The 25,020-nt window shown below is 55.7% G+C and overlaps 1 protein-coding gene across 3 annotated transcripts in view; it reads left to right on the plus strand.

Moving 5' to 3' along the window:
• Positions 1 to 4,483: 4,483 nt before the first annotated feature.
• Positions 4,484 to 25,020, plus strand: part of Shc (SHC-adaptor protein) — a 33,466-nt gene continuing 12,929 nt past the window's right edge. Inside the window, exon 1 of one of the 3 annotated variants that reach the window (XM_089545476.1) lies at positions 4,484 to 5,758. In XM_089545476.1, coding sequence (XP_089401602.1) covers positions 5,695 to 5,758 — 64 coding nt within the window. In that variant the 5' untranslated portion in view covers positions 4,484 to 5,694. Of the gene's footprint in view, positions 5,759 to 12,721; positions 13,089 to 21,175; positions 21,435 to 25,020 lie in introns of those variants that run through there. The other 2 variants (XM_089545477.1, XM_089545475.1) reach the window with 2 other exon arrangements.

Genomic DNA, 25,020 nt, shown 5'->3' on the forward strand with positions numbered 1-25,020 from the left:
CAGCAAAAAATGCGCCTTTTATTTTGTTGCCCAACATCCAGGAAAAGCCGCAGAATCTGCATTTACTGAGAAAATGAGTTTGATTATGTAGACCTCCAGTGTCCGAGAAATTAACCCGCATCAACACGCTGGGACAGAGAAGGACGACGACTTGCTTGGCATACGTGTCCACATTTTACCCGTAGTGTTTCACTGTATACAGTCAGTCCTTGGGAAAGATGGCGGACACCGTACGGGATCAAGCTCCCCGTTCGATCGTGCATCGAGATCCGAGAAGATCATAGCACTGCTGGCCTGCGGCTGTAAACAGCCTGCGAGTTGTTTACAGCCTGTATATAGTATTCGCGATTGCGGTGCGATGCTGATGATGACGATTTTCCACCCTGCAATCCGCGTCCTTGACTCGCCGTGCTGCGTGACTGTATGGGCGTACACACACGCAGCGCTCCGTACTAAGCTGTCGTAAAAACGCTCCGCTCTGGCGGCCGACGCAGAGGACAACCCCTTGACACCGAGCCAGCGAGAGGAAGTGGGGAGTGCGCTACATCCTAAACTTCGCTTGGGGCGGCCTTCGAGCCATCGATATGTACGGCCAAGATCTGGCGAGGAAATGGGCTTGCAGGCGCGTGATAGCGTCGCGCCCGTTCGAATACCCGGAATGCAGGCGTATATCGGTGGTGTATATATATACGACCGGACGCAGTCCCACATGTACGACGTTTCGGCCCCAGCGTGTGTGTTCCGTGTCCCCCCGGGCCTTTCTCATTGCGGCGTTGCATAGTAATGGGCCCATTGACGCGCTTCGCCAGTCGTTCCGGTTTGTCACGGGACCGTCGGACGTGAATGGGATTTGAATGCGCGAAAAATACTACACCGGAGTGTGTGGGGGGCCTTTTTTCTACGAGTACTCGCGTCAACCGTCGAAGCGTTCGCTGTGCTCTGTACGCGACGTGTGTGACCAACGCCTCGCGTGGGAGTTATTCTTTTTCATTATTATTTAGCCGCATGAAGTAGTTTGTCGAAGCGGGATGCGGGATGCATAACGTGACCTTTTTTTTTTTTCGTTTGTTGAGCGAAAGCTCCACTTTTCGCGTAGAAACCTTGAAGATCATGTTATGGCGCTGATATAATCTTGAACTGGCCTCGACTAATAATACAAAATTATGGTGTAAGTGGGAATCGAACCCGGGCGTCCGCTATGCGAGACGGGGCCACTTCCACTCCGCCACGACGTTTTTTTTTTGTTTTTTTTTTTACATGGCAATGATTACAGCGAGGCAGGGTTCTATGTACAGACTATGTACGACCCATGAAGAAAACAGTCGCAAATCAACTACGACACACCGAAACAGCCAGAGCACGAGAAAAAATGCGACACATACCACATCTCTATTACATCGTCATACGACACACCTAAGCAACGATGCACGAGAAAAAGGGCAATAAAGAGCACAGCACTGGGAGTAGTTGCCACTCTGGTTCAAACTCAGTCTGAGCGTACAATTCCTTTAGATGAACAGTCATTCTGCTGAATTGGTCTCTTGCTGAAACCATAGGTTCACAATGTCGGTCCATTATGCTCGTTTTCCAGAGGCTGTGTAGTCCAGTCAGAAAGAACATTTTTAAAGGTTCACCAACAACAGATTCTTTACGTGTTCACGACAGCGTGCGAAAGGCAAAGGGCAGTGAAGAAAGGGCGAGACAACGTGGCTTTGACTATCACCTCCAGGCCTTTCTGCGTGTCACGTTTCGCTGTGTTCTTTTGTTTGTTCGCTTAATTTTCGCGTATATGCGTGAGTAAAGCAGTGAGTTGATAGCGCCGTGTTCGTCCTGCCCATTATTCATCGCCATTCGTCTTCAGATCTGTAGTAGCCGTGTCAAGTAGTGACCAACTTTCCCCCCTTCGGAATTCATTCTCGTCGTAGACGTTGTCAGAGGTACAGAGATGTATATAGAGTGAACGCAGATAGGTCAGTTCGCTACGAATCCGCAGCTATATTATACTGAAACGAGCGCGTAACGAATGTGTGCAAATACCGGCGAACCGTAATAGCTCTTGCGGAAACTTTTGATTGGTGCGGAGATCAGTGCAGTTTTATTCCTGTCATGAGTAACCGTCATTTACTTACGCTCGGACGGGGCAGCTGAGTAGTGTCACACGTGCTTAGTGACATCAATCATCGGTATCGCGTCCGTGCGCGTATCTCGCCGTCTCGTGGCCTCCAAAAGTCCTCGTTTCCTTCGAGCTTGCGCAGTGGCGGCCGGAAGAGGATAGATAGCATTCTATCTATCCTTTATCAGTTTACACAGTGACGTGGTATTCGTATACCCTAGCCGGTTTCTGCGTTCCTTGCCATTCATTTGACTCGACTCACATCGCGTCATGACACGAATCGAAGTCGCGTATGATTGAACTTAAGGAAACGCATAAATCACGTAAATCGTTCGGATTCGGATTTTCGCTATCAGAATCTTCAACAGACCTCTACGTGCTATGGCGTCAGGCCGTGACGGATCCTTGGGCCTGGCACGCAGTTACCTTTGCCCGCCGTTGTGGCTCAGGCTTTCTGCATCTGCCAGCGAGGTCGCGGGTTCGAGCAGGAGCCTGAATGTTGCCTCGACGCGCTAAATTGCTTCGTTTCAGTGGGTCTTTTGCGAGCGTCGATCGTTCCCCTATGTGTTTCGTGTAGACTGGGGTGTACTTGAGCGGTGAACTTCATGGTACGCTGGCGAGGTTCTGTAAGAATTGCCGCACACTCAGGTTTACTCACCTTGTCTGTATATAAACTCCCTGGTCGTCGGCTAATGCCTACTTGAGGCATGTTACATTTTTCGGCTACTGGGTGCCAGGAGAAATACCGTCAGTTGCTTGTCCTGACGTGAGAACTTGCACCCCCTCCCCTGCTGAAAGATGTCCACCGATCGCTCAAAAACATGGGATTCCATACAACGAAGGTTTACAGCGGAGTACCCGTCACTTTCATTTGTTAATTCTAGGTGCGGTAACTCTAGCTGCCACACTGCCATAGACATGCAGGCAAGTAAAATACATACAACACTCCCGTTACTGAAAAAGGTCGTGGACTTCACAATGCAGCCCGGGGGATTTTCTGCTGCCCGTGTGTACTCTAGCGGAGTTTTACGATTTCTCGCTGCCGTCCAAATCTATTTGCTGGGAATAAACCCCGCAGTAATAGCCTCTGACACGTCGTCGCTGCAAAACCTGCCACGCAACAACACAGCGCGCGTTTAGCTTGGGAAGGGGGGGGGGGGGGTCGGCTGCAGCGCCGTCGCCGCCCCCGCAGTTCTCTCGGCGGAGAGAACTCGTGGCGCTCGAAAATAGTCGCACGCGTGGGCGGGATCGTTTTCTGCCGCCCCTAAGTTCGAAAAGTGGATCTCCGCTCTGCTTCTTTATCCGTGGTCTTTGTTTTTTTTTTCTGCTCTTTTTTTATCGCCTCGCTTCAGACGCTAAGTCGCCGACGACTGCGGTACTGCGCCGCGGTACGGTTTAACGAGCGATGTCGCGACGTAGTAAGCGGCAAATGGGCTGTGGGTGTTGCGCAGGGATTACTCGGGGGACGAGAAAAGTACCGGGCGTAGATCGCCGTTGACGAAAGTTGCGCATGAAACGGGATCAAATTAGCTCGGAGCTGTTCACTTGTACTTGTGTGCTTGATTACTGCGGGTTTCTCAGATTGCTCGGATGTCGTGCGGGCTCGATGCGAGTATAGGGCGTGGGATGCGAAATCCGCGAGCAGGGCTTCCTACGAGAGCGCACGCGCGCGCGCACGAACGAGAGTGTAGCTCGTGACGTCAGGCTGCCTCGTTGCAACGTTTCATCCCTTTCTTGATATGCTTCTGCTGCCACGGCCGCTACTGGGATCTTGGCTATTCCATTCATTTTTACTTCTTTCCTGGCCTTTTCATCAATCTCTTGCATCAGTCGGCTCGGAGCAGCCAGCGACGCTCCGCGCGCGAGTAGGAGGAGGAGGGTTACTCGTAGCCGTCCTCCTCTCCACGTTCATTCATGAAGCCCTCGCGGGCGCCGCCGTCGCAGCGTGCAGCGCGCCGGCCTGCCGCTTCTCCTCCCCCGCCGCTCTCTGCTTCGGCAGATAAATACAAGCACTCACGTCCACGCAGCTACGCGCGCCAGGCCGGGCGGCATGGAGGACGCGCGCATGCGCTGTTCGTCTTCCCGCCATCCTTTCTCCCCCCCTCCTGCTCCTCTCTTTGCCGCCTCCTGCTGCGCGTCTACTCCCACGGCTTTTTTGAAACGTCACGTCCGGTCGTCCTTCTTGCTCCCCTTCTCCACTCCGCTCCCGGTTCATTCATCCGCGGCCGTCTCTCTCCCCCTTCCTCTCCCTCCTGCTTTTGCCGCGCTTGTTTTCTTCTTTTCGTGAGGATGGTCGAGGAGGGAGGGTTGGTTCTCCTGCTCAGATAGTGTGAGCGAGGAGGAGGGTGAAAGGAACTGCGTGGAAATAAAAGCAGCAGCAGAAAGCGGAGCGCGCTGCTGCTGCTGCTCTCTGCGGTGTGTGTTTATTTGCTGTTGGTGGCTCCCTCCGTGCACGGCTCGTAGAGTGAGGGGGTAGAGAGAGAGAGAGCTGCTGGCTGACTGGTTAGGGGTTGTTCGTCTCCTTCTTTCTCCTCTCCCTCCGCGCTCCATCCTGCGAGTTGCTGCTGCGGCGCAGTTGGTTTTTCGGTGCCTACGCAGCCGGCCTGCCGCTCTCTCGGGAGAGAAGACGACCAGCAGAGAGAGAGAAGGAACGGGGCTCTGCCGCTTTGTCGCCAGTTGTTTGCTTCTCTTTTCCCCCTTGTGCGTTTCCTTCCTCCTTTCTAGTATCTTTCTCTGCGTTGCGTGAACGCACGTTTTGGTGTAGTAGTGGCGACGACGACGGATAGTAGTAGCGTCGGGTCGGTCGCCGTAATCCGCGCCGCTGCTCCATGGAGGCCTCGTAGGACGAAGCGTCGACCGCCGTCGCAGCAGCAGCAGTCGTCGAATCCGCCGCCGCGAGAAGTTTGATCCCTGCTGGAAAGAGGGGGGCCCGGTCTGGTGGTGCCCACGCAGGCGTTGAACGCGTGCCAAGAGGGAGCGAGGGTCGGCTCGTTTCCTTCTGCTGCTGTTGAGTGCGGACTCGGGCCGACGGCGTTGTACTGTACAGCATCGGGTGGTTTCGTGCCGGATGACCTCCGGCCGGCACCGTCGCCGAGTCGGAGAGGCTGCCGACAAGAAGAACCCGCCCCGTGCCCAGCAAGGAGGACCCTCGCCGTCATGGCTCCTTCCCGGGAACGTGCTGCTCCGCTCGCCAGGCGCTCCGCCGCCGCGGATCGTCGGAACGCCGGCGCACCGGCGTCGCCGTCTGCCTAACTAGGACTAACGTCACGCGCCCCGGCGCACTTCGTGGGTCTCGTCGTGTTCTAACACTGAGCAGACCAGCGTGTTGCTTCTGTCTCCTGCTTGCTGTCTCGTCGGATGAGGTGGTGTCGTCTTCTGTGTTTCGAGTGACGTGAGCGAGCCCGTGTGATACGCGGACCGCGACTGAAGCACCATCGACAGGCGCAGCCGCCGACCAGTTGGTGTTTAGTTCTTCCGAGACCTGCCTCCTGCAGCGGGAGAGTGTTCGCGACGTGCGCGTTTCCTTCGGTCCATGGTGTGTGGCAGCGGGCCGCCGACGCCTGCTCCTCGTCGTGGTCATCATGCTGCGTTGCTTCACGCTGCCGGCTTACCGCACTCTCAAGGAAGAGGATGCCGATGTGCAGGGTCAGTTTACCTTCCAGTTCTCCTTCTTTATCTACTGTCACGACTGCCACTTGTTCTCCCGCATTCGGTGTTTTGCGCCGGCTTCTAGGTTCCCACTCGTGGAACAAACAGTCCGCAGTCCGGTTGTGTGGAAAGAAATGACCGGTCCAGATGTGGAGTACCACATACAGTGGCCGTACGAATGAAGGAAGTTTCGTTCGCTTTACTGTGCGCATTCTACACCGGATCTCGCGTAGTTTGTCTAGCGCATGTAGCGGCCTTTTTCGATCCGCCGGGGAGCATCGTTCCGGAACCCCGTTACAACTCTAGTCTGGCCTTGCGCCAACCACCAGCCGTCTCTCCGGCGGTGCGGTTCAAAAGTTCGCGGAGCGCCCGTTATTATCCTCGGGGCTCGTCACCCGGTGTCGCGTGTAGTGTACTACTACTACGCGTGAACCGCGCCCGACACTGAGCAGCTGTGGGGGTCGACGTTTGGCCCGTGTGCGGAGGAAGGACCAGCGCTGTGCGGGTGGTGGGGTGAACGTGGCGCGGCATGCACAGCTGCTGCTTCTGCTCTGCCACGGCGCCGCAGCCGCCGCCATTACGGGTGGACGTCTCGTGTCGGCCGAGCGTAGGCCTTTTCGGGCCGGCTGCCGTGGGCCCCCCTCCCTGCGTAGGCACGGCTGGGCGCCGCCAAGGAGCGGCCCGTCGCCGCCGGGGCCTGTCCTCAATCGGGCCTCCTCGCCTGCTGCCTCGCCCCTCCTCGGCCGTTTGCTGCTGGAAGGGGGGCCACGGGCCTTCATTCAGAAAAAGGGACCACGATCGTCGTCGCTCGACCGCCGCCTCCGCTTCTATTTCGTTCTCGCGCACGCACGCAGCAAGGCTTGGATGAAGGCGGCCGTCTTTTTCTTGCTGGCCGGCCAGCAGCCGTGGCGGCGGCGCGCCTTTTCGTTTCGCTTCGCCGCCGGGAAGGAAAAGAAAAACGGTCTTCTTCTCCCTTTTGAGCCTCGCTCGGTTGTAAACGAGGACACTGCGAGGAAAAAGAAAAGGGGAGAGGAACAGTGGGCAGGCAGTGCACCGGCTCGAGACGCTCTTCTGCACGAAACGAAGGAAAAAAAGAGAGAAGCGCTGGACTTGCAGCAAACTCTCGAGTGGTGGTGCAGCGGCCCACCCGTGGGTCGTAGGTGTTGTTGAGAAAGAGTTGGAGTGTCCAGTGGTTTGCTGCTACTACGACTACTACTAGCATACGCGAGCCACTCTGATTCGGATTCAAATTGTCTTGTGCCGTTTATTCGCGAGCGAGCCTGCTGCTTATGAGTGCACGCGCAACAGCAACTGGTTTTTTGAAGCGTGAAATACTTGTTCAGTCATTAATCTCCTGTCTTCGCAACGCTTTACTCACTGTCTGGACCCGGTACGCATGCCTTTTAGGCGTTCATTTTCTACCCGCGCAGGTTTGTGACCGAAGTCGCCCCTGGACACGGCGCGTCGCATTCCCCGTCTCGTCACGGCCGACCTCTCCGCCTCATTGTTCTTTTTCCTCCCTCCTCTCCCCTCCGTACGCCGGTGGACTGAGCCGTGAATGAGTCCGGCGCTCCATTGATCACGCCGCGTGTGTGCCGCCAACCGCGAGCCAGCTTTCCCCGTGACGTCACAGCGGGCGCCGCCATGCCGTAGTAGTACTACTAGCGGTGGTGGTTGTGGCACGGGCCATTGTGTTGGATCCGGTGCGTGCGCGCGCAGCTTAGAGCCCTTTGTTCAGCCCGAATCAACAGGTCTCTCTTCTCCTCTCTCGGCTACAGGGTTCCTATGCTGCGCGACGCAGGCAAGCTCGAGGAGGGTGCGATTTAAATTCCAGTCGCACGCGCTGCAAAGAAAAACGGGGGAGAGGGGGAGGGGGGGCTGTCAGGGCGCGACGTGCTTGCGATGCGCCCTTGAGAAGGCCGCGCTCCTTGCGTCGGCGTCCCCAGCTTTGAAGCCCCCCCCTCCCCCTCCGCGGGTGTGTGCGCGGCGGCTGGCAAATCGCTGCTATACATGGTCCGAGAGCAGTGCGGAAAAGCGCCTGTCGCAGCCCCGTTAGCGCCCCGTATCAGATAATGCGGTGCCTAGTTGCACGGGATGGCAACCAGCGTATGAATGTTTTCAAGTCCCCAGTGCTGTTGCGGTGGATGCAGCAGTGGCCGAGCAGTTGCGGCGTTTGGGTGCCGAGCGCAAGGTTGCGGGATCGAATCCCGGCTACGGTGTGGCTCATTTTCGACGGAGCCGAAAGGCGTCCGTGGTTGAAATTAATCCGAAGCACTCCACTACTACGCGGCGACCCTGTGTCAATGCCAGTCCCTCCTCCATCCCTCCCCCTCCGCTTTTGATTTGCTCGTGAAACGTTTTGCAACTCGCATGCCGAGGCGCCCCTGTGTTATGCGGTTTCAGTGCGCATTAAACATGCCAAGGTGGTACGGTTACCTGTGACGAGGTAGTTCGGGGTGTCGTGTGAACGATTTATTTGCGACGGCTCTCCATTTGCCGGCGGCTTGACTGTCGTGATGGGATTATCTTCGTGGGATATAGCTCACCTGCCACTCGGGTGTCCCAAACTGCGAGGAGGATTGTGTATCCAGCCTCCGACCTGGCCGAGAGCAGAGTTGATTAGGTAACAAACAAACGCCGGTCGGTGGTAATCTTATCTGAAGTCAAGAAAAGGAAACGGAACCGGACAGGGCATATACGTGTGCAGAGGAGAACAGCAGGCAACTGATGTCCCTGGATAGGCAGCCTGAGCGAATTTTAAGAGAAGGTGCCGCACTGGACATGCATCGTGGTGTGATGATGATGATGAGAGCGCGGCGCGTGCGTCGGCGCGGACACACACGGCGGACCTTGAAGCGCTGTAATGTGCCTGCACCTTTGTTTTCTCCGTTTGTGCAGGACTCTTTCAATGGTGTGCGCATACCGCAGCGAGCCGCTGGTTGCGCCAGCGGGCCTCGGCATTTTGCCGCTTTTCCCACACGCTCTCTGACGTCGGCTTCGCTTTTCTTCGGCGTCGCAACTTTCCTGTCGTGACGCCCGAGGCCGCCGCCTCTCTCGCACGCTCGCCCGAGGCGCAAAAGCGTTCGTCGAGAGGGGCGTAATTAGGGGTATGCATAATGCGATGATGCGCGCACAAAAAGCATGCATCAGCGTCCGGTAGGCGTTCTCTTCCCTCCCTGCTTTGACGGCGATGCTTACCTGAGACTCGCACACCATTTCCACCCCCCTCCCCCCCTTTTATCTGCTTAGGCGAGTATAAAGTGTTCGGTGCGCGCTCATTCGTTTGTTGTGGATACACACTGCATGTTGCATGGAGGGTTGTAATTGTCTAGCGTGCACTATTCAGTATCACTTACAGCGCTAAAGTAAAGAATCTCACTCGTCCTATCGTAGGAGCTTGCTAATGCTGGCTTAGTTTTACCGGTGGGCATGTGTTGCCGAGCCCCATGTACTCTATGTATACTACTACCTCCTGTGTCGTGCGTGTGTTGCGTTTGCGGCAAAATGCCCCGACCGTTTCCGCTCTCGGATAGACGTTAGATTGAGGTACGTTGAGTACGTCAATCCCGGTTGACGGATGAAGCAAGGAAGAGGAAAATGGCGCCTGAGCCAGGTTTTTCTCTGCTCGGGCGATCAGTGTTGGGCACCAGAAACAACGGGGGTCAGGCGGAGAAGACAACGGGAAGCAAGCTTGTTGCTTTGGATCCACGTGTTGTTTTCGGACGTCAGACTCCATATACCGTACCGTACTTACTACTGGAGATTTTTCCCCCCCCTCAAGTGTTCAGTGACGTTGCTGCTTTTATTCGAAGCAGCTGTGCGCTGTCGATCTCGGAGAATGTCTGGAGCATAGCCCGGGCGTCGATGTCAACAACTGCGCCCTGCTCGCACTCGACTGACGCGGCCGATGCTGTCTGGGAGCGCTTCCTCGAGAGGCCGTCTGGGCGCCCCGTCTTCGTTTCCCTGCGTCGTTTGTCGCGATAAAAACCTCCCCAGTATTCAGCCGATTACTCGGCGCGACTATCTTGCGTGTCGTTTCCGGTGTCTTTTTCACCTCTCGCCGTCTCATCCGCTGATAAGGAGTGCGGAGAGATGGAAGAAGGAAGAAAAAAAAATCTGGCCGTGTTTGCCCTGCCAGGAAACCTGCGAGGGCATTCGACTGGGGCCGAGCTGCTTTGCTTGTCTTGCTCGCTATCTAAATGTATGCGCAGTCCGTTTTGGTATAACCGCGCGCAGGTTCGGTAATTAAGTTCGTATCGGATCGACGTCCCGTTTTCCGGTCACGGCGCGCGGGTGAGTCGAATAATTATCGCGCCCTTGCTTTTCTGCGCTGGTTCCGCACTGTGTTTCGTCGATTGAGAGACGAGACTGATCGTGATACAGGGGGTTCCTGCTGCCTCGTTTCCTTTTGCGATTTGGAAAGTGACTCTGGGCGAGTAATGAGACAGTGTACAGCATGCCGGCAACGGGTAGCCTCTAGCTGTCGACGTTAACAACTTTAATCGTCACAGTGAGGCACGGTCCCTTATACGTGTTGTAACCGATTTCACGGTTTCGTACGGCTGTCCCCGCTGTTAGAAGCGAGCGTTTCGTTAGGTACACGTTCGAGAATTCATGAAGGACATTTCCGTTAGTGAAAATTAATTATCAAATAAAACGGCTCTAGTAGGAGAGACACCGAATCTGCGTTCGTTCTTTCTCGAGGTGACTTAAACCCCGAACAGTTTTCTTAAAAGGCACAATTCAGCACAGCACTGACGGCAAACACGAACCATTGGACGGTATGTGTGGCGTGCTTGCAACTTAGGCTTGTCGCCTGTGTTTCGCGGAATTCTGTCTCGTGAAAACTCCGTGAGCCTACTTGGTTCACATGCGAACACTGCTAACTGGGAAGAGATCCCGGGCCAGTCTTCCTCCTCTGGCCCCTCTTTCCTCTTTATGCGGTGGTTAGTCTGTGCAGCCGGGAAGAAGCCGGCCTGTACGGCCCGCAATTACTGCGTAATATGCGTGTGCCTCGTAGCCTAGCGCTGTTTTCAAAAAAAAAAAAAAAAAAAAAGAACGCCAGCCCCATCTCTCCGTTCTGCTTCTGAGCACGAGGGAGTTTACGAACCGCATTTCTCCGGAAGTCTGATGTGAAATCTACCCGTGCCTCGCAATATCGGTTCGCGCCGAGGAACTCTTCGTGTGATGGTCGAAATAAGTGCGGAGCCCATCGGGCGGTTTGCCTGATGCTGTGGTTTGTTTTCGAGATTTCACATTCGCGGCGCCATGTACGGATGGTGACCGTCGCTCATTTCGAAAGCTGTCCGCAACACCAGCGGCAGAGCGGTCCGGGGTATTTCCGACGCGTGAGTGCCACCGATCTGCGGCGTGCGCTTTGTTTCAGCCACGCATCCCGGAAGTTTTTTAGGGCCGCTCGCCACCGCACTCGGTTCCGAGTACTCATCGCGGAGCTGCTGGACGTATACGAAAGAGAGCGCCCCCGGCCCCGGCGCGCGGGTGTATTTTTCCCCTCCTCCCGTTTCTGCCGCCGACGTCAGCCGCCGCGACCGACGGCCAGCGAGAGGAAGCCGTGGCGAAAACGAGCGCCAGTGGAAGAAGAAGGAAAAGTGGTCGTGGCAGCCGCGTTTTTCTCCGAGCGAGGCCAGGCAAGCTTCCAAGGAATGCGCGCAACGGGCCGCCTTTCTTCTCGGCCGGTTCATTCACGTCTCGCAGCTGCCGGCCTCTCTTCTTCCTCGGCCGCTGATTCACGGCGCCTGTACGTCGCTGACAGTACCCGCTTTCGTTCCTGGGCGGCTCTTTGGGTCGGAATTCACTTGCTTCCATGCGTCATATACCTGCGTACCTCGGCAGATGGGAGAGAAGTCCGTTCTGAGGCAGCTTTGGCTAATTGCAGTTCCGTTTTACGAGAACACGGCATCAAACGCATATTACAGATGCCGCCGCGGTGGCTCAGTGGTTATGGCGCTCGGCTGCTGACCCGAAAGACGCGGGTTCGATCCCGGCTGCGACGGCGGAATTTCGATGGAGGCGAAATTCTAGAGGCCCGCGTACTGTGCGATGTGGGTGCACGTTAAAGAACCCCAGGTGGTCGAAATTTCTGGAGGCTTCACTACGGCGTCCCTCATAGCCTGAGTCACTCTGGGACGTTAAACCCTATAAACTTAACGAATGCAGAAAGAAGTGCGGCGCTGTCCGAGGAAATAACGAAACCCATTGCGATACTCGTACGATTGCTCGTGCGTACAGTGCGGAATCATCAAAGGGCCAGTACGATGCGGTTGGGTAGAGTAGTCACCGTTATTTGGACGTATATGTATTTTAACATATCTGCAAGAAAGAGCAAGTGTACTGCATAAACAGTTGCTTCAATTCAAATGGTGTGATGTTCCCTACGTTGTTGCCAGCCTCCTCCCAAAATATTTACCGCTTTGGGAACATTTATTTCTATACGTGGCATTTCTTCACTGATGAAAAACGTGAAGCAGTGCGCGAGTAAGTTTCGGAGAAAATATGGGGCATCGCGTTGCTGCCGGACGGGACACGCTAATGCATTTTCGGGTTCCAAACCTCGCTGTGGGCTACTGGCTCCGTATTAGAAGTTTCCTGGGGTAGCCCCGACATCTTGAGGTGGTTCCGGCCCATCTGGTGCGCCGGACGTTGGGGTTTGCGCTGTATGGGTTCGCGCTGGCCCCTGTCAAAATCCTGCCGGTCAGATGCCGAACATGCGGAACTTGTTCTCGGCGCAGGACCTTTGTGGGTGTATTGTACCAGCGGACGTTTCTCGCGCTTTGAAAAGCAAATCTTCGTAATAAGCGTTGTAGGAATGAAATTTATGTGCACTGAAATCGCGTACTGTAAAGTCTACGGGGTAGGCTTCATTTGCGATTTTCGAGGGGTGGGGGTAATCCTGGTATTTGTGGGTGAGGAGCTCTTTCGCGTCTGCGATTAGGGACGGTTAAACTGGCGAGTGTGAGTTGTGAGTTAATGGGCGAAGCGTGACCGAACTGTGGCTGCCAGAGTTCGAATGACTCACCGCTTGAGACGGTGGTCACGTCATGCGCAGGCGGCCTTATCGTCGCTCGCCTGCGAGTCATCCGACTTCCTGAGATATTCCCACGGGCTCCGGAAGCAGCGTTCGCGCAGCGTTGAGTCCATCGGACGTGATTCGACGTCGCCGGAACGTGGCGCGGCGGCGGTTGGCGCTTGCGAACTCTCATAACGCGGCGGCAGCGCGCGCGGTGTCGTCAAGGGTGTGCTCGCACTGCTATAGAGCCCGCAGTCCTTTTTTTCCTCTCAAGTGGGACATCTTGGATGGGAAACGGCGGTAAGTCTTCACGCCACGTGCACGTTGTTTTTCTCGCACACGCGGGCGGTGCAAACTGCGCTTCAGGCTTTTCGTAACCGCGGTTCACATCCGAGTCGGTTATGCCTTACTTTTGCTGGACCAGTTTTGCCGTAGTTCGACTGGGACTCGGACAATCGGAGGCCGGAGGTGAACACTGCGCTCAGTTCGTTTCCTTCCTTCTATGTGGCTCTGTTCGCGTTTATTGTTGTAGTGTGTTATATTGCGAACAGAAAATATAGGTACAAGATATTGCGGCATACAAGGGCTTGCGCGACTTAGGTCCTACAAAGCTCGAAACCCTATGGTGCGTTTGCAATGCGGCTAATAATAATGATTGTGGTGATGATGGTCATGATGATGATGATAATAATAATTAGTAATGAGGAAATGCGTGGTGACACTGAACGTGGACACCCGAACCGCGCATTGAGGGAACGTTGACAGAGGGATAAAGGGGCGCCGTAGTGGAGGGCTTGGGTTTCATTTCCACCAGCTGGAGTTCATTTAACGTGTACTGACACCGCACGGCCGTAGCCGCCCGAGATGGATGTTCGTCTCTTGGGAGCTTTTCTTTAAGCTCGCGACGTCGTTCATGAACCAAGGCGCACTGCCCACGATCCACAAGTGTTGAACGTAACTGCGAGTCTCGAGTGCTCATCGGGAGGTGAAGATCTGGCTGCGACGAAGCTCTCTCTTGTCAGATGTATTCGCGCTGAAGTTCTCGACCGTTGCCTTCAACTTCGATCACGCCTTGCCATTGAATGTTGTTAGCCCTGAGGACGCTCGTTGCACAGAAATTGGCGCTTTTCTGTCTGTGTAAACCCACCGTGGCCGAATTTCGCGTAGTTTCCGAACAAGAAAAAGAACTTACTCCGCCACTCCTCTTTTCGTGCGAGACCCGCCCTCAACGTTCCCGAGAGGTCTTCATCAACAAGGTGTATGCTGAGTCGGCATACACCCCATATACTCTGGCGAAATGGCGATCGCCGCGACATTACCGCGGTAACGTGCTCGCACTGCGGGCTCCACTGCAGCGCAGGCCTTACCCATCTACTCTGGCAGTGCACTGCATTTGAAAACGGGAGAATGGCCATACAGTCCGTCCAGCACAGAGATCACCGTACCGCGCTGCTCACGGATACCGACACACAGCTCCTATTCGCTTCATATGGGAGTCAAAGCGGCGTGATCATGGCGATATAAGGGTGCCGACTAGAGCCTTTCTGATCGCGGCCAGCTAAAGCCAAAATGGACAATACGCCGACTCGCACCTCGAACGTGACTAACGTTCTTTCCCCATTTCCGCCCACAGTGGCCGTGTGCTTCCTCTCAGAATCAATCAATCAATCAATCAACCAAAAGAAAACTTTTTCGACGTGTAGTCTCCTTTCGCGATAAAGTGTCGTCGCAGAGACGAACACGAACGACAAGAAAAAGACTGCGGATCCTGTATCTGTAGAGCTGGGTCGGTTGGGTTGTTGCTGCGTATGGCGGCGGCACACACGTACTCGCGGGGTACTTGTTCGATTCGCCAGCGTCGGTTTCCTATCGCGGCCCCTGAGCGGTGTGCGCTCTGGAATGCGACACTCGTATCCGGTCGGTCTCGAATGGAGAACGCTGTTGTTTCCCGACGCGCGATGGACGCGAGGCCGCCCGGACTGTCTGTCGGCTCGCGCTGCAACGCGGCGGCCTGTGGCGAGATCGTGTTGCGGAAACGGCGCGAGATTAACCCGACACGGAGCGAACCGCTGCGCAGTGCCTGTTGCTGCGTCCTGTTGACAGCGCTGGGTTCTCTATAGGATCTCGCTTCTTCATCTCATCCAAACTATCGCCAAGTTCTGGCGAGGCGAGGCCTGGGCGACAGCCGCGGGAGAGGGGACCCCACTGACTCGTTTATGACTAGTGTTTGTTCACTGTCATGCGAGCGCTTTACGTCAAGCCGCCTGTGGTTTGCCTACGTAGTGTTTTGCACTGTTTTTTCTTCAAGCTGAGCCGTAGCTCGTCAGAGCTTAGGTATGACTGCTCTCACGTTGTGTTCGAGCCAAAAAGGTCTTCGAGCGGAGCGGCGACATCGACCGAGGGAAAAGGGGAATCGTTACCGACGACTCGGGGGTGGGGGGGGTTCCTCGTCCTAGCACGCGTAGCGAACAAGCGCGGAACATGAGACGATGAGTGAAGTTTTCACGTGGCGAGAGTCACCGTGTAGTGGTGATTTGTTTCTCATCTCGCAGATCTTACATTTTCTCCGCGCAAAACGAAAAAAAATAGAGGAACGTGTTGCTCCTCCCGAGCCTGCCGGCGAAATTGCTCCATTTTCAGTTTTGTCGCTGTACATAGCGGCACTCGTATTGTTAGGATAGAATAACCGTTTCGATTCTCTCTTCCGGTATTGTTTCCGCCGCTACACCCTGTATATATATCGCAGTGGGGAGGAGGAACGTCATGTCGGCCCCCTCCCCTTCCCCTCAAACCCTGGTGTTTGCCCCGTCGGTTGCCCTTGCAGCCATGGTAGTAGTGTTGGCGCGCTGCGGTCTCTCTCCGAAAGGCTGCAGGAGGAACGAGTTGGGCCGCCTGCTGGTTCCTCGGTACGGCCGCCCGACGAGAGAGCACACGCTCTCCTCCCAAGGTCGCCATCGTTCGCCCCGGCAGCCGCCACGCGGTCGTCGCGGAAGCGGCGGCCCCCCTTTTGTCCACAGCCGGGAGCGTATTTCTCTTCCTGCGCCGCATGCGAGGCTACGGGCGCGGCACGGATAGAGCCCGTGAATGGCGCTTTGTCCTCAATGGCTCTCTTCCCTCCCTTCCCCCTTCTTGCCCTGGCAGCCATTCTCTCCGGCTGTCTTGGGCGGCGGCAGACGTCGCGGTGTCTCGCTCGCTGCGCCGGCTGATGGGCGCCCAATGAGGAGCGCACGCTCGCTGCCCCGTGTGCGCTGCGTTGGCCTCCGCAGCCCCCCGTGTGACCCCCGACGCAAATGGCCGCATTGTCTTTTTCGCCCGCCATTGTCAGGAGCCGCCTCTTACTGTGCACTGCTGCTGCTGCTGCCCATTGTTGTTGGGCACCGCCGCCGTAAATGTTTTGCTGCTGCTGCTGCTGTTGCCCGCTTCTCTTGAGGGCAGAGAGGAAGGAGCGCGCTTCTTGACGTCACGACCCCGAAGGTGCTGCGAGTGTGGCAGTTCGTTTCGAGCGCACGGCGGTGACGACCTCTCCGGCTTTCGTCGACGACGTCTGGTGTCCCCAGGTGTAATGTTGGCGACTCCGGACCCCCACCCCACTTCCGTCTTTCAACGTGGGCCGAGTTCACAGTTCGCTACGTAAGCGGCTGAACGACTCGGTCGCGTGTAGCACGCGCGTGTGCGCGCTGAAAACAACGCCATTCGAAGGTGGTACTGTCAGCGGTTAAATGAAACGCGAGCGAAATATTTGAAACCGGAACAGAAAAGTGAGCAAATCTGAAGTGAGGAGACTGAACAGCAGCGCGCCGCCGCGGTGGCTCAGTGGTTATGGTGCTCGGCTGCTGACCCGAAAGACGCGGGTTCGATCCCGGCCACGGCGGTTGAATTTCTTTGGAGGAGAAATTCTAGTGGCCCGTGTACTGTGCGATGTCAGTGCACGTTAAAGAACCCCAGGTGGTCGAAATTTGCGGAGCCCTCCGTTACGGCGTCTCTCATAGCCTGAGTCGCTTTGGGACGTTAGACCCCATAAAACCAAACCTGAACAGTAGCGCGGTTTAGTTCCATTTCGAAGGCGCGAAAACCGCTCTTTGGAAATGTATACACCCCGACTGTAATTCCTCTCCGGCCGCCAATACGTTTGTGTTCTGGCATGTCATTCATGAGCTGAGCTGTCTGTCCGTTGTGCAGCCCAGGATGGTTTCCGGAAGCGGTGCAGGCGTCAGTTGAAGCGTTGTTGAGGCCGCAATCCTTTCTCTCTATTCGCGACAGCCGATCCTCTCTTAAACCATTGGAGATGCGCTCCGAATAGCTCGTCGGCGGCCCCCGCTTTAGTATCGCATTCCGGCTTCTCGCCTCGGTCGAGGCTCAGTTCGTGCTCGGCGTTCGGAAGTCCAACCCGAAGGACGCGTTTGCTGCTGCGGTGACTTTTTTTTTTTTTTTTTTTTTTTTTGCCACCTCCTTCTGTCCTCCGAGGTCTCTCGGCGCATTTCGCCGCCGAGCCGCATCGTTATGTTGCGCACGGTTAGGGGATTAAAACAGAAAAAAACGCGCTCCGGCGGCCCGTCGATGACGTAATATATTACGTCCTAAACGTTGGTCAGCTGCGATTCAGGCGCGCGCGCGCGCTTGCGTCACGTGAGGTCGCGGGTTTTCTTCCTTCGATAATAGTCGCGGCGCGTCCCGGGGGTATTCCTTACTTTTTTTTTATTTTATCTTTCGGTGCGATGGCTGCGGGCCAGCCCTGGCGATGTTGCCGCTGCCGTCGAGCTTGTTGCGTGCCTTGCGCAACGGTTCGACTCCTTCATCGCGAAGAAAGGGTAGCGTGGTGTTTTTTTTTTTTCTCTCTCTCTCTTTCTCTTTGCGGTGCGGCGCTCGTTATCGTCACCGTCTCCAGCTGTACGAGCGCACACACGCTGGGGTGTTTCTCGCCGTTCCGTTGGCCTCGTCGTGTAACCAGCGCGAGACGATTGCGTAACTTTCGTCCCATGCCAAAAGACGTCACTCGCGTTGTTAACTAGCCCCGTTCGTCGCGTCATATTCCAGCCGCGCTTCCTCTTCACGCGAGTCGCGTACGCACCCTCGCCTTTGTTTGGTTGCTCGGTCCATGGGTTTCGAAATCGGGGGCATCTCCCGTCGCGATTTTCCTTAAAGGCTCGATGAGTTTGTTTCAAACAGCACTGGTTTGCCGAGGAGGCGGCAGAAAAGGCAAACAAAGTTGCCTGGCAGCGACGTTGATTTCGTGAAAGGCAGTGTCGCCGGCGGCCCGCAGGTGGCGCGACAATCTGCGGGACCTCCGAATTTCGCTCCAAATCGACGTCCCGGATTCAGCAGCGTGGATGGAGCCGTGGGGGAAAAGTCTCGCCTCTGGTAACGTGCTCTGGTCTCACTCGTTCGCTGAAGTGAAGTCGGTACGATCGCCTTGTTTGGCGCCAAAGTTGTTGCCGGTGGTCGGAATTTCGAGACTTTACTGGCGTCTTCTGTCCTTGTACTGTGCACAGCACGTAGTACTGCCTGCCCCGAGCGCTCTAGCGACGCTGTTGGTCTGTGCGAGTACGAGTATGAGGCGGAGGTGGCTTTTAGGTGTGACGGTTTATAACTGGTTTCAGGTGATTCCAGTTCTTTCGTGAGCGTAACTACGTGGATTGCAGGACGGAGGCATCTCCGTGTCCTTCCGTTTAGCCCTGTCCCGTGTTCAGCTGCGGCTACCTTATCCCTGCAGGCTTCATAAGCATGTGGATACAAAAGGGGCATACACCCCTGCTACGTTCACGCATCTGTGTCCGCATGATCGTGTGTATACACAACGTTCGTGGAACCCGCCAGCCGAACCTCGGGGGAAGTTTTTAGTGACAGGAGAGCGTGATTTGTGAGTCGCTTACGCTCGTTTCCCGAAAGCTCGCTCGCTGTGGTGTTTGGTAACGAAGTTTCGCTCTTTCGTGTGAAAAACGTTACTGCCTGTAGTGGCTTATCTGGGAAGCGATAAAAGCGCTCGGCAAACTCGTTAATCATGGGGCGACCTTTCGATGGGGCACTTAATGTCTAGTACGTTTATGTAAACCCCATATTTTACCGCTGGACTGTTGAAGCTTAGTCTCTCTCTCACTCTCTCTCTCTCTCTCGCTCAAACACTTCCTACGATGGCGGAAACGGTGCGGTGAAAGCGCACACGCACACGCACACTTAACAATGTTTTATGCTGCCTCTACCACCACTTTGCAGAGCCGATACCGGAATAATTTCCGCAACCAGGGAGAGCTGGTAGTCACCCACGGGGTATTTTGTACATCGAATTTTACTTCCTTAAAGCGCTGCGATGCTGAGTGAGTAAATTTGACATAGCTTGACTCGGTGTCGCTGAGCATGCTAGAATTTTTTTTCCCTCTGTAGTGTGACTAAAGCTGGCGATACCAAGGTGTAGGAAAGGTATTGGGTGTGGCCTATAGAATCATCTGAGATGTCTGGCTCAGGAAATAAACTGGAGCGTGGTGTGAGTGACACGCAGCAAGAACGATTAGAAGCATTAGTCCCTGCAGCGGTGTCTCGACTAGGGCGATGATGATGACAATGATGGGGCTTTGAGCGAGTTTGGGATCAGCCCCGATTGCTGCATCAGGCCGCATAGCGGCGCATTTTGCGCCGCCGCTCCCCCTGTGTCATCGTCGCCGGCGTCGAACTGTTGTTCTCTTTAGCTTCGAGGAGAACACGGCGTGACGCTGCCTTGACGTCACGACAGGCCCTTAACTAAGATCAGGGGGCGCGAGTAACAAGCGGCGTGGCTTTGCCCCGCTGTGCGGGGCCTGCCTCCGCTGCTCAAGCGTCCCCTGCTCTGCGTGCCTTGTGCCTGCAGGTCACGCTGCTCGCCGGGCGCAGCGTGATGGCGCGTGGGCGACGTTGTAGCAATCCCCGAATGAGTCGTTCGTTCGTTCGTCCGGGGACCTGCGGTGCGTGGCGTGAGCGCGCTACTGTTTTTCTCTTCCCCCCATTCACGTCGGCCCCGTACAGCAGGTGCTGCCCCCCCCCCCCCCCCCCCTCCTTCTCCGCGTTTGTGCGGCGCGTGGCGTAGAGAGAGATACGAGCTTGCGCGGCGTGTGCACGAAACGCGCGTGCTGTGTGCGTGCAACGTGGAAGACGCCCAAGCGCGCACTGCGGGGTCCTCGCTTTTCTTCCCTTTTTTTTTTTTTTTTTTGCGCATCGCGCGGTCACGAGAAGCGCATAATAGAACTGAGGGGGGGCGAGTTCCAGAATGCTGCTTGAAACCGAGCGTGTGCGCGCTTAGAAAGGGAAAAAAAGCGTCGGCTCAATTTCCGGCTGCTTTTTTTTTTTCTTTAAACGTTGTTTTTCTTTTTCGCGCGACGTCGCGGGCGCCATCTTTGGGTACTTCCACAGTGTGCGCGGGAACCGTTTGGCGAAACGCCGAGGCTTTCGCTCCGCTTTCGGGGCCCAAGGATGGCGCCCGCTATGATGTCGGTGCAAACTGTGGTAGTGCCGCCGACGCCAAACAGGGTGTACGCACGCTACGCAATTCCTGGTGATGTTTTCCGTTGATATCACTCTCATTTGCGTCGCAGTAATGCTTGTGTGTGTGCGCGCGCACTGTCGCTCACAAGTGGCGGCAGGATCGCCGAAGTCCAGAGCCTAGCATATTTTCTTGTTGTTCGATGTTAGGTTCACGTGAAAGAATCCCTCGTTATCTGTCACGTGGCTCACACCCCGCAGTGTTGCTCCGACACGTCAAAAACAAAACCCAAGTCCATAACCAACCAAAGGAGGGAGAATGCACTCGGCTGTCGTATAACGAGCGGCTCATTATTCGGCGAAGGCGTTGACGTCACTTTCTGGGATAATGCTACAGTTGTGTACAGTGGACCTTTCCGCGTTTGACGGCGCGCTCAAGCACGCTTTTATCGCCCTTGCCCGGGAGCTGGTCACGATTGAACTTATTGCCCCCCCTTTCCCGTTGCATTTGGCATCATGAGCGAACGAACACATGAGGAGCATTCAACCAATGATTACCCGCGAGTAGGAATGAGAAGCGCATCTTTCTTTTATTTTTTTCTGTATTGTTTTCTCGACTCATTGATACCCGCAAAACATTCTCATCCCTCAGTTCAGCTCAGGTGTTCCTTATTGTCTTCGACAGACTGCTTTCTCTCATATTGAAGCTGCCTGTACGCCATGCTACGCGCGCCATTCGATCGCAAGTGCCATCCGATATGCCGCAGCCGATACTGAAGGTCGATATTGAAGGCTATTTCGCGTGCGTGTACGCTCTGGCACGTGGAGACCCGCCTAGTGACAGCGCCGAGGAAGGCAATCGCGAGAGGGGATATGATGATCCGCTGTGCCGGCTACGACCGGCGACCGCGTCGAGTTGAAGTCATCCGACCCGAGAAGCCGGTGCTCTGTCGCACATGTATTTTTTTTTTTTCGACCGCAGCAGCAAGCGCACGGCAAGCCGGGGGCGTTTCACGTTGACGAAGTCACGCGCCGCGCATGTCTGCCTGTCGCTTGCTCCGCAACCGGCAACTGACACGAGTTGCGTAGCTCGTTTTAGGAAGCGGCCCATTTACAGGCGGGCGGTGCGAAGACCTAACAACACGAGCGCAGCGACATCCTTCTGTGGCGAACAGCGCGCGTGCAGTGTTTCCCAACCAAGTTCGTCTGTTACTTTCTTTTGTGCCTCGTCCAGTTTGTGCTGTTTTCCACCGTTAAGCTGCCTTTGCCCCTGGATGGATTCAATTTTTTTTTTTTTTTTTCTGCGAGGAGAGGGGGCTCATAGTGAAAGCTTATGTTGAATTGGACGACAAGACAGCGCTGACGGACGGGACGGAAGAAGAAGAGACAGACACACGCGCTGTCTCTTCTTCTTCCGTCCCGTCTGTTGGCGCTGTTTTGCCGTACCATTCATCATGAACCAACCAGCCCGACTCAGCCCACTCCTTGGGACGCACGTGTGTTCACGCCAAGTGGTCACGCCATAATTACGCAGTGAACGCCGCTGAAGCGTTTTTTTTTTTTCTTTTTTCAAACGTAGAGACGAGTGCTCTTCCTTTTGTGCCGATGTGCGGCAAGCTGAGAGAAGTCCACGTGGTTCGGCTGCGACGTCCTGCGTGTACGACATCCGTGTATACCGTAACCTCGAGGCTACTACCCGTAGTTACTCTCCGAAGACTCGCAACCGGCTGCGCCAATAACCTAGTGACGACTTCTCCCGCGTAGCCAGCCTGGCGCTACTCGCCCTTGAGGCTCTGCTAAGAAGCGGCAGCGTCTGCGCCGGCATACGCACTTGTCGCCTCCCGTCGTGTTGGCGGCGGGGCTCCCCTTCTCAAGAGGGAGACCGACACGGTCGTTTCCGCTTTCCGGTGTTTTCTCGCCGCCGCTCCCCCCACCCGGCCCCGCTCCCTGACCGGAAGTGGGGTTTGCTGTTTCCGGGAAGCGCGCCTTCTACCTCTACTGCCACTACTACTACTACACTGCGTCGCCCCCCCCCCCCCCCCTTCCCCCGGGTGTTCGCGCCCCGCGGCGAGTGTCGAGTCAGCCGACGGCGCATTTGTGCTGGATGTCGGTCTGCTTGCGCTGGTGGCTTGATCGCTCCGGCGCGCGTTTCTCCTTTGTGGCTCGCTTCGCCTCCTCCCCTCTCTCTCTTTCTCCGCCTCCTGGCTGATATGATTGCTCTAATTTCGCTCCTTAGAGCGCAACAGCAGCGAAACCGTTCCCGTCTTACGAATCCTTGTACCGATCCACGCTCTCACTCTCCTGCTGCTTTTTTTTACGTCGCGTTTACTTTTTAGACGCCATTTTTTTCTCGGTTCGGTGTGTACTTTTTCGCCTTACCTCGACTGGAAAGTCGCTGCTTCCCCCCCCCCCCCCCCCCCCCCCTCGTATAGTACTGGGAGGCATTGCTCGAGACCCTCCTCCGCATACGCACGTGTTCTCCCCTCTTGACTCACTCATACGCGCGCACAGTTTATACTCCTGCGTCGCTTGGCTCTCTCAAATGTGTGTGCACGCCCGCGTATACACCACGTAGGCCGTATGGCGTGGCGCCTCTTTGCTGCACCGCCGCCGCTAACACATGCACCGTGGCCGGCGCACAGGCGTGCCGGGAAACTTTCTGGCTGGCTGCCTTCCACGGGCTGGGAAAAAGGCGCCGCGGCGTAAAGGGTCGCAGATGCAGAGAGACACCGCGCGCGGGCCAATTACGGCCCGAAAATGACGGCTGTTGGTTCGCACGGCTGCGCGCTGAGATTGTCATCGGGAGGCAATTAGGGGCCGGGGCGGATATCGGGCGCCTTTTGGTCCGCCTGCCTTTCGACAGCTGTGGCGTACCGCGCGATCGCATCCACCGGAGGAGCCGCTTAGATCGCGTAAAACGTTGTGTGTAAAAAAACTCATAAAACATCGCGCCGATCCCTTGACACTTGGTTCGAACCAGGCTAGGCTGTATGCTTAAACTTCGTTTGTGATGTGCGGTCCAATGTTTATAATAACCGCACCAGTACGAATCTTCTCGTCAAGTTGTTGAAACAGTGGGCAGGGCTGCTGCCAGCTGTCCTCTAGCGCTGCGTCTCTCCTGTCGTATAATAGCAGGGAGCAGAGTTCCAGGCGTGAGCTTCAGATCTTCAACTAACGAAAGCTTTTTAGAGCGCAGCTCTTTGGCGTCCGTTCCTGGGTTTCGCGTCGTCGTCGGCGTTGTCGTCGGCCTTGTAACCAGCTCCGCCCCCCTTTCATCCCCCCAGCGCTATCGGCGTCAGCGGCATCAGTCAATCGCTGCTATCTCTTCCCTCCTCCCTTTATCGTGTTGTCCGCTTGCTGCGCGCGCTTCTGCCCCCATCGTTTGCCGCTGGGTGTACACGCCGCCCCCCTCCCCCCTCTTCCTGCGAGTCTCCGGTTGTCAAAGCGCCGGCTCGAACTTAATTCCTTTCTTCGCTCCTCCTCCAATGCAACCCCTGTGCGGTGGCAATCAGAGAGCCAGATCGGTGGCGGCGGATCTGTATATGTGCACCGCCCGAGCCGAAATTGCGAATACGTGTGAAAAAAAAAAAAAAATTCTGTGATAGCGCATACATGTGTTGCTCGATTTCTTTGCCTCAATCTATCGATAAGGTGAAACAGCTTATTTGCTGCGCTCAAATTTCGCATTAGGAAGTAACGTAATCGTCGGTAATTTTTTATTATTATTTTAGTGCGTAAGAAAACCTCGTCTGCGGTGCTGGATAGGTGTACTCGGCGTACTCTCAAGAAAAGTCCTTTTTTTTTCCTTCTCTCAATTCCGTTGTTTTCAATGACACATAAAAACCAGGAGCGCTGAAGCGTCTCTCGTTGCTGTCCGTGTGCGTGCGATGCTGCAGGCGCCGATGCACTTCGTCGAACGCACCGCCATCGTTCGTGGGGATTGGGCCCTCTTCATGGAAAGCTTGTCTTCAACTTATAAACATTTCGCGATGCTGTCCATTCAGTCTAGTGTAAGGAACGGCGAAACGGTTGTCGTTACATTGTCGGCTTGCAGTCTCGGGCGCCCCCTTGCGTGAACACGGACGCGGCTGGCGTACAGCGGACGTTCCAGAGTTTTTGCATTGTTCTCCGGGAGCTCTTGAGCCCGTTAGAGCTTGGCACGTGAACCTTACGCATGCGGCCTTAGCGCTGTTAGTGCAGGTTTTCGTATGCCGCTGTAGCTGCTGGCAGTGCACTGCCGACATCGGGGCCCCCATCTGAGCGTAATATGGGTTAAGGTCACTCTCTACTTTGCATTCATCGATCCCTGGGAGTCCTCATACTCCTCCTGGGGCAGTGGTGCAGCGGTTGAGCGATGCGCCCCTGCCCTGTGATGGCAGGTGCTCCCAGCGCTGGGCTTTGTGCGGCCCAGGTTGTTCTTCCCGAGCGACCGATCATTGATATAACTGTCACCTACCACGGTGGGGAGTTTTGTTCGCTCTCTGGTGGGCAGGTTGTGATGACGCCGCGAGGTCACGTGACCTATAGGTGGCCCACCTGCCTCCTAGGTTGCTCTCTGGGCTGCCAGAGTCATGCTCGGGATGTTTCGGTCACAACGCCGACGCCGGGTTTTCTGTTTAACGGGGCCTTTAACGATATATCGCGTCAAAAGAGTGTAAGGGATTAGTTGTGCTATACATGACTCAGGCAAGCGCAGCCGCGTGCCCGTTTTGCGAAGACAAATACCTTTCCTAACATGCATTCGCTCATGATCTCTCACCTTACCCTCCTTGCCCAGAGCGGAGGG

Source organism: Amblyomma mixtum, chromosome 5, assembly GCF_055824585.1.
Source record: "Amblyomma mixtum isolate Tamu chromosome 5, ASM5582458v1, whole genome shotgun sequence".
NCBI classification, from domain to species: Eukaryota; Metazoa; Arthropoda; class Arachnida; order Ixodida; family Ixodidae; genus Amblyomma; species Amblyomma mixtum.